Genomic DNA, 7,346 nt, shown 5'->3' on the forward strand with positions numbered 1-7,346 from the left:
TCCTACCCTCCTAACTCCTAACTCCTAACCCTCCACTCCTAACTCCTAACCCTCCTAACTCCTAACTCCTAACCCTCCACTCCTAACTCCTAACCCTCCTAACTCCTAACTCCTAACCCTCCACTCCTAACCCTCCTAACTCCTAATCCTCCTAACTCCTAACCCTCCACTCCTAACTCCTAACCCTCCTAACCCTCCACTCCTAACTCCTAACTCCTAACTCCTAACCCTCCTAACTCCTAACCCTCCTAGCTCCTAACTCCTAACCCTCCTAACTCCTAACCCCTCCATACTAACCCTCCTAACTCCTAACTCCTAACTCCTAACCCTCCTACCTCCTAACCCCTCCATACTAACCCTCCTAACTCCTCCATACTAACCCTCCTAACTCCTAACTCCTAACTCCTCCATACTAACCCTCCTAACTCCTCCATACTAACCCTCCTAACTCCTAACTCCTCCATACTAACCCTCCTAACTCCTAACTCCTCCATACTAACCCTCCTAACTCACAGAGTTAGCATCAGAGCTAACGTGCTGATGTCACCAAAAACGGGTCCAACTGTCTCTTAGTCACACGTAGATGTCCTGTCCTCCCCAGGTGTGATAGTAGTCATGTTCAGGTGTGTCTCTGTGTCCCCAGGTGTGATGTAGTCATGTCCAGGTGTGATGTAGTCATGTTCAGGTGTGTCTCTGTGTCCCCAGGTGTGATGTAGTCATGTCCAGGTGTGATGTAGTCATGTTCAGGTGTGATGTAGTCATGTTCAGGTGTGTCTCTGTGTCCCCAGGTGTGATGTAGTCATGTCCAGGTGTGATGTAGTCATGTTCAGGGGTGATATAGTCATGTTCAGGTGTGATGTAGTCATGTTCAGGTGTGATGCAGCCATGTCCAGGTGTGATGTAGTCATGTCCAGGTGTGATGTAGTCATGTTCAGGTGTGATGTAGTCATGTCCAGGTGTGATGTAGTCATGTCCAGGTGTGATGTAGTCATGTTCAGGTGTGATGTAGTCATGTTCAGGTGTTATGTAGTCATGTTCAGGTGTGATGTAGTCATGTCCAGGTGTGATGTAGTCATGTTCAGGTGTGATGGAGTCATGTTCAGGTGTGTCTCTGTGTCCCCAGGTGTGATGTAGTCATGTCCAGGTGTGATGTAGTCATGTTCAGGTGTGATGGAGTCATGTCCAGGTGTGATGTAGTCATGTTCAGGTGTGATGGAGTCATGTTCAGGTGTGTCTCTGTGTCCCCAGGTGTGATGTAGGAGTGATGTCCCTGCAGGCGGTGCTGCAGCAGAGGATCAGCTCCGCCCAGGCGTTGCTCCAGAGGGCGGAGCCTCTGTGCAATGGCGTGGAGGGTCACCAGAAGCTGTGCGGTAAGCTGCGGGCGGAGCTGCGTTTCCTGCGTCGGGTCGAAGCCGGAGAGCTGCAGGTCAAAGAGTCTCACTTGCACAGCACCAACCTGACTCACCTGACGGCCATCGTGGAGTCGGTGGAGAGTCTGGAAGACGTGGTCGCTCTGCTGCACGTCTTCACCTACCAGGACGCCGCCGGCAGCAGGCGGACGCTGGTGGTGGACGTGGTGGCTAACGGGGGACTCACCTGGGTGAAGGCCGTGGGCAGGAAGGCGGAGGCTCTGCACAACATCTGGCAGGGGCGGGGCCAGTACGGAGACAAGAGCATCGTCGGGCAGGCCGAGGACTTCCTGTGGGCCAGCCGCCAGCAGCCCGTCCAGTACCGGCACCCCCACGTCGTCTTCGCCTTTTACAACGGCGTCTCCTGCCCCATGGCCCACCGCCTCAAGGACATGGGCGTCGCTGTCCGCGGGGACATCGTTGCCGTCAGCGCCGTGATGACCGAGGAGGAGGAGCAGGAGGAGGAGCAGCAGGAGGAGCAGGAGCAGCAGGAGGAGCAGCAGCAGCAGCAGCAGCAGCAGCAGGAGGAGGAGGAGGAGGAGCAGCAGCAGCAGGAGGAGCAGGAGCAGCAGGATGAGGAGTCGGAACTGACCCGGGTCGACCGCGGCACAGTGGTGGCCAGCCTGGCGTTTCCCGCTCAGGTGAAGGTAGAGGAGTGTCGGCGGGTCAACCTGGACATCACCACGCTCATCACGTACGTGTCATCGCTGAGTCATGGCCGCTGTCACTTCACCTTCAGGGAGCCGGTGCTGACGGAGCAGGCGGCCCAGGAGCGCTTCCAGCACGTGCTGCCGCAGCTCGACGCCTTCATGCAGGGGAAGGAGCTGTTCGCCTGCCGTGCCGCCGTCCGCGACTTCCAGCTGATTCTGGATACGCTGGGGGGGGCGGGCGAGAAGGAGCGCGCTCAGACGCTGCTCGCTCGACTCCAGGTGGTGGACGACCAGCCGTCGGAGCGCACGCTGCGCCTCGCGCCCAGCGCCAAGGTCAACAGCCGCTCGCTCATGATCTTCGGCACCGGAGACTCGCTGAGAGCCGTCACCATGACGGCAAACAGCCGGTTCGTCAGGGCGGCGGCCAATCAGGGTGTCCGGTACAGCGTGTTTATCCACCAACCGAGAGCTCTGACCGAGGGCAAAGAGTGGAGGGCCGCGCCCGTCTGAGGCTTCCGGTGCCGGGGCTGATGGGAGTTTGAGTCTGTCATAATGATGTAAATAAATCTGATCAGCTGACTGCTGTTTGGTTTGTTCATTGATTTCACAATAAAGCGTCACAGTGCAAGGGGAGAGAGCGGGTTGTAGGTTCGATCCCTGGCGGAGTGTCCTGGAGCAACATCGTCATATTATTGATCAATTATTGATAAATTATTGATATTCTGACACTATCAATGAGTTATTGGGATGAATGTAAATGATGTAACTCCTCTCAGGAACCATCAGCCTCAGACGGAGAGGAGATGATGATTAATGACCATAAAGAAATCTTTATTAGTCATGGTACATCAGCATTTAACCCATCCTTAAGGGGGCGTGTCTATCAGCAGCAGCGTCCAATCAGTAACTGATCTCCAATAAGGGGGTGTGTCTATCAGCAGCAGCGTCCAATCAGTAACGGATAACCAGTAAGGGGGCGTGTCTATCAGCAGCAGCGTCCAATCAGTAACTGATCTCCAATAGAATCTCTGTCTGTTAGCCTCTCAGCCTGTTAGCCTCTCAGCCTGTTAGCCTCTCAGCCTCTCAGTCTGTTAGCCTCTCAGCCTCTCAGCCTCTCAGTCTGTTAGCCTCTCAGCCTCTCAGTCTGTTAGCCTCTCAGCCTCTCAGCCTCTCAGTCTGTTAGCCTCTCAGCCTCTCAGCCTCTCAGTCTGTTAGCCTCTCAGCCTCTCAGTCTGTTAGCCTCTCAGTCTGTTAGCCTCTCAGCCTGTTAGCCTCTCAGCCTCTCAGCCTCTCAGTCTGTTAGCCTCTCAGCCTCTCAGTCTGTTAGCCTCTCAGTCTGTTAGCCTCTCAGCCTGTTAGCCTCTCAGCCTCTCAGTCTGTTAGCCTCTCAGCCTCTCAGTCTGTTAGCCTCTCAGCCTCTCAGTCTGTTAGCCTCTCAGTCTGTTAGCCTCTCAGCCTCTCAGTCTGTTAGCCTCTCAGTCTGTTAGCCTCTCAGCCTCTCAGTCTGTTAGCCTCTGTCTGTTAGCCTCTCAGCCTGTTAGCCTGTTAGCCTCTCAGCCTCTCAGCCTGTTAGCCTCTCAGCCTCTCAGCCTGTTAGCCTCTCAGCCTCTCAGTCTGTTAGCCTCTCAGCCTGTTAGCCTCTCAGCCTCTCAGTCTGTTAGCCTCTCAGCCTCTCAGTCTGTTAGCCTCTCAGTCTGTTAGCCTCTCAGCCTCTTAGCCTCTCAGCCTCTCAGCCTCTCAGTCTGTTAGCCTCTCAGCCTGTTAGCCTCTCAGTCTGTTAGCCTCTCAGCCTGTTAGCCTCTCAGCCTCTCAGCCTGTTAGCCTCTCAGCCTGTTAGCCTCTCAGCCTCTCAGCCTCTCAGACTCTCAGTCTGTTAGCCTCTCAGTCTGTTAGCCTCTCAGCCTCTCAGCCTCTCAGTCTGTTAGCCTCTGTCTGTTAGCCTCTCAGCCTGTTAGCCTGTTAGCCTCTCAGTCTGTTAGCCTCTCAGCCTCTCAGCCTCTCAGCCTGTTAGCCTCTCAGCCTCTCAGTCTGTTAGCCTCTCAGCCTGTTAGCCTCTCAGCCTCTCAGTCTGTTAGCCTCTCAGCCTCTCAGTCTGTTAGCCTCTCAGCCTCTTAGCCTCTCAGCCTCTCAGTCTGTTAGCCTCTCAGCCTGTTAGCCTCTCAGTCTGTTAGCCTCTCAGCCTGTTAGCCTCTCAGCCTGTTAGCCTCTCAGCCTCTCAGCCTGTTAGCCTCTCAGCCTCTCAGTCTGTTAGCCTCTCAGCCTGTTAGCCTCTCAGCCTCTCAGTCTGTTAGCCTCTCAGTCTGTTAGCCTCTCAGCCTGTTAGCCTCTCAGCCTCTCAGTCTGTTAGCCTCTCAGCCTCTCAGTCTGTTAGCCTCTCAGCCTGTTAGCCTCTCAGCCTGTTAGCCTCTCAGTCTGTTAGCCTCTCAGCCTCTCAGTCTGTTAGCCTCTCAGTCTGTTAGCCTCTCAGCCTCTCAGCCTGTTAGCCTCTCAGCCTCTCAGACTCTCAGTCTGTTAGCCTCTCAGTCTGTTAGCCTCTCAGCCTCTCAGCCTCTCAGTCTGTTAGCCTCTGTCTGTTAGCCTCTCAGCCTGTTAGCCTGTTAGCCTCTCAGTCTGTTAGCCTCTCAGCCTCTCAGCCTGTTAGCCTCTCAGCCTCTCAGTCTGTTAGCCTCTCAGCCTGTTAGCCTCTCAGCCTCTCAGTCTGTTAGCCTCTCAGCCTCTCAGTCTGTTAGCCTCTCAGCCTCTTAGCCTCTCAGCCTCTCAGCCTCTCAGTCTGTTAGCCTCTCAGCCTGTTAGCCTCTCAGTCTGTTAGCCTCTCAGCCTGTTAGCCTCTCAGCCTCTCAGCCTGTTAGCCTCTCAGCCTGTTAGCCTCTCAGCCTGTTAGCCTCTCAGCCTCTCAGCCTGTTAGCCTCTCAGCCTCTCAGTCTGTTAGCCTCTCAGCCTGTTAGCCTCTCAGCCTCTCAGTCTGTTAGCACTCTCAGCCTCTCAGTCTGTTAGCCTCTCAGCCTCTCAGTCTGTTAGCCTCTCAGTCTGTTAAGCCTCTCAGCCTCTCAGCCTGTTAGCCTCTCAGACTCTCAGACTCTCAGTCTGTTAGCCTCTCAGTCTGTCAGCCTCTCAGCCTGTTAGCCTCTCAGCCTGTTAGCCTCTCAGCCTGTTAGCCTCTCAGTCTGTTAGCCTCTCAGCCTCTCAGCCTCTGTCTGTTAGCCTCTCAGCCTCTCAGTCTGTTAGCCTCTCAGTCTGTTAGCCTCTCAGCCTCTCAGTCTGTTAGCCTCTCAGCCTCTCAGCCTCTGTCTGTTAGCCTCTCAGCCTCTCAGTCTGTTAGCCTCTCAGTCTGTTAGCCTCTCAGCCTCTCAGTCTGTTAGCCTCTCAGTCTGTCAGCCTCTCAGCCTGTTAGCCTCTCAGCCTGTTAGCCTCTCAGCCTCTCAGTCTGTTAGCCTCTCAGCCTGTTAGCCTGTTAGCCTCTCAGCCTCTGTCTGTTAGCCTCTCAGCCTCTCAGCCTCTCAGCCTGTTAGCCTCTCAGCCTCTCAGTCTGTTAGCCTCTCAGCCTGTTAGCCTCTCAGCCTCTCAGTCTGTTAGCCTCTCAGCCTCTCAGTCTGTTAGCCTCTCAGTCTGTTAGCCTCTCAGCCTCTTAGCCTCTCAGCCTCTCAGCCTCTCAGTCTGTTAGCCTCTCAGCCTGTTAGCCTCTCAGTCTGTTAGCCTCTCAGCCTGTTAGCCTCTCAGCCTCTCAGCCTGTTAGCCTCTCAGCCTGTTAGCCTCTCAGCCTCTCAGCCTCTTAGCCTCTCAGCCTCTCAGTCCTGTTAGCCTCTCAGCCTGTTAGCCTCTCAGCCTCTCAGTCTGTTAGCCTCTCAGCCTCTCAGTCTGTTAGCCTCTCAGTCTGTTAGCCTCTCAGCCTCTCAGCCTGTTAGCCTCTCAGCCTCTCAGCCTCTCAGTCTGTTAGCCTCTCAGCCTGTTAGCCTCTCAGTCTGTTAGCCTCTCAGTCTGCTAGCCTCTCAGTCTGCTAGCCTCTCAGCCTGTTAGCCTCCCAGCCTCTCAGCCTCTCAGTCTGTTAGCCTCTCAGTCTGTTAGCCTCTCAGCCTGTCAGTCTGCTAGCCTCTCAGTCTGTTAGCCTCTCAGCCTGTTAGCCTCTCAGCCTCTCAGTCTGTTAGCCTCTCAGTCTGTTAGCCTCTCAGCCTCTCAGCCTGTTAGCCTCTCAGCGTGTTAGCCTCTCAGTCTGTTAGCCTCTCAGCCTGTTAGCCTCTCAGCCTCTCAGTCTGTTAGCCTGTTAGCCTCTCAGCCTGTTAGCCTCTCAGCCTCTCAGTCTGTTAGCCTGTTAGCCTCTCAACGTGTTAGCCTCTCAGTCTGTTAGCCTCTCAGCCTGTTAGCCTCTCAGCCTCTCAGTCTGTTAGCCTGTTAGCCTCTCAGCCTGTTAGCCTCTCAGCCTCTCAGTCTGTTAGTCTGTTAGCCTCTCAGCCTGTTAGCCTCTCAGTCTGTTAGTCTGTTAGCCTCTCAGCCTCTCAGTCTGTTAGCCTCTCAGCCTCTCAGTCTGCTAGCCTCTCAGTCTGTTAGCCTCTCAGCCTCTCAGCCTGTCAGCCTCTCAGTCTGTTAGCCTCTCAGCCTCTCAGTCTGCTAGCCTCTCAGTCTGTTAGCCTCTCAGCCTCTCAGCCTGTTAGCCTCTCAGCCTCTCAGTCTGTTAGCCTCTCAGCCTCTCAGTCTGTTAGCCTCTCAGCCTGTTAGCCTCTCAGTCTGTTAGCCTCTCAGCCTCTCAGACTGTTAGCCTCTCAGCCTGTTAGCCTCTCAGCCTGTTAGCCTCTCAGTCTGTTAGCCTCTCAGCCTCTCAGCCTGTTAGCCTCTCAGTCTGTTAGCCTCTCAGCCTGTTAGCCTCTCAGTCTGTTAGCTTCTCAGCCTGTTAGCCTCTCAGCCTGTTAGCCTCTCAGCCTGTTAGCCTCTCAGCCTCTCAGTCTGTTAGCCTCTCAGCCTCTCAGTCTGTTAGCCTGTTAGCCTCTCAGCCTGTTAGCCTCTCAGCCTCTCAGTCTGTTAGTCTGTTAGCCTCTCAGCCTGTTAGCCTCTCAGTCTGTTAGCCTCTCAGCCTCTCAGTCTGTTAGCCTCTCAGCCTGTTAGCCTCTCAGCCTCTCAGCCTGTTAGCCTCTCAGTCTGTTAGCCTCTCAGCCTCTCAGCCTGTTAGCCTCTCAGCCTCTCAGTCTGTTAGCCTGTTAGCCTCTCAGCCTGTTAGCCTCTCAGCCTCTCAGTCTGTTAGTCTGTTAGCCTCTCAGCCTGTTAGCCTCTCAGTCTGTTAGCCTCTCAGCCTCTCAGT

General features: G+C 54.8%; 1 protein-coding gene across 2 annotated transcripts in view; it reads left to right on the top strand.

Annotated features, from left to right (window-relative positions):
* The window catches only part of cunh7orf25 (chromosome unknown C7orf25 homolog), a 3,798-nt gene extending 1,159 nt beyond the window's left edge, over positions 1-2,639 (top strand). For both annotated transcript variants that reach the window (XM_037763004.1, XM_037763003.1), the window contains exon 2: positions 1,249-2,639. In XM_037763004.1, the coding sequence (XP_037618932.1) occupies positions 1,265-2,569 (1,305 nt within the window). In that variant the 5' untranslated portion in view covers positions 1,249-1,264 and the 3' untranslated portion in view covers positions 2,570-2,639. The remainder of the gene's footprint in view (positions 1-1,248) is intronic.
* The last annotated feature ends 4,707 nt before the right edge of the window (positions 2,640-7,346 follow it).

This window comes from Sebastes umbrosus, unplaced genomic scaffold (assembly GCF_015220745.1).
Source record: "Sebastes umbrosus isolate fSebUmb1 unplaced genomic scaffold, fSebUmb1.pri scaffold_132_arrow_ctg1, whole genome shotgun sequence".
NCBI lineage: Eukaryota > Metazoa > Chordata > Actinopteri > Perciformes > Sebastidae > Sebastes > Sebastes umbrosus.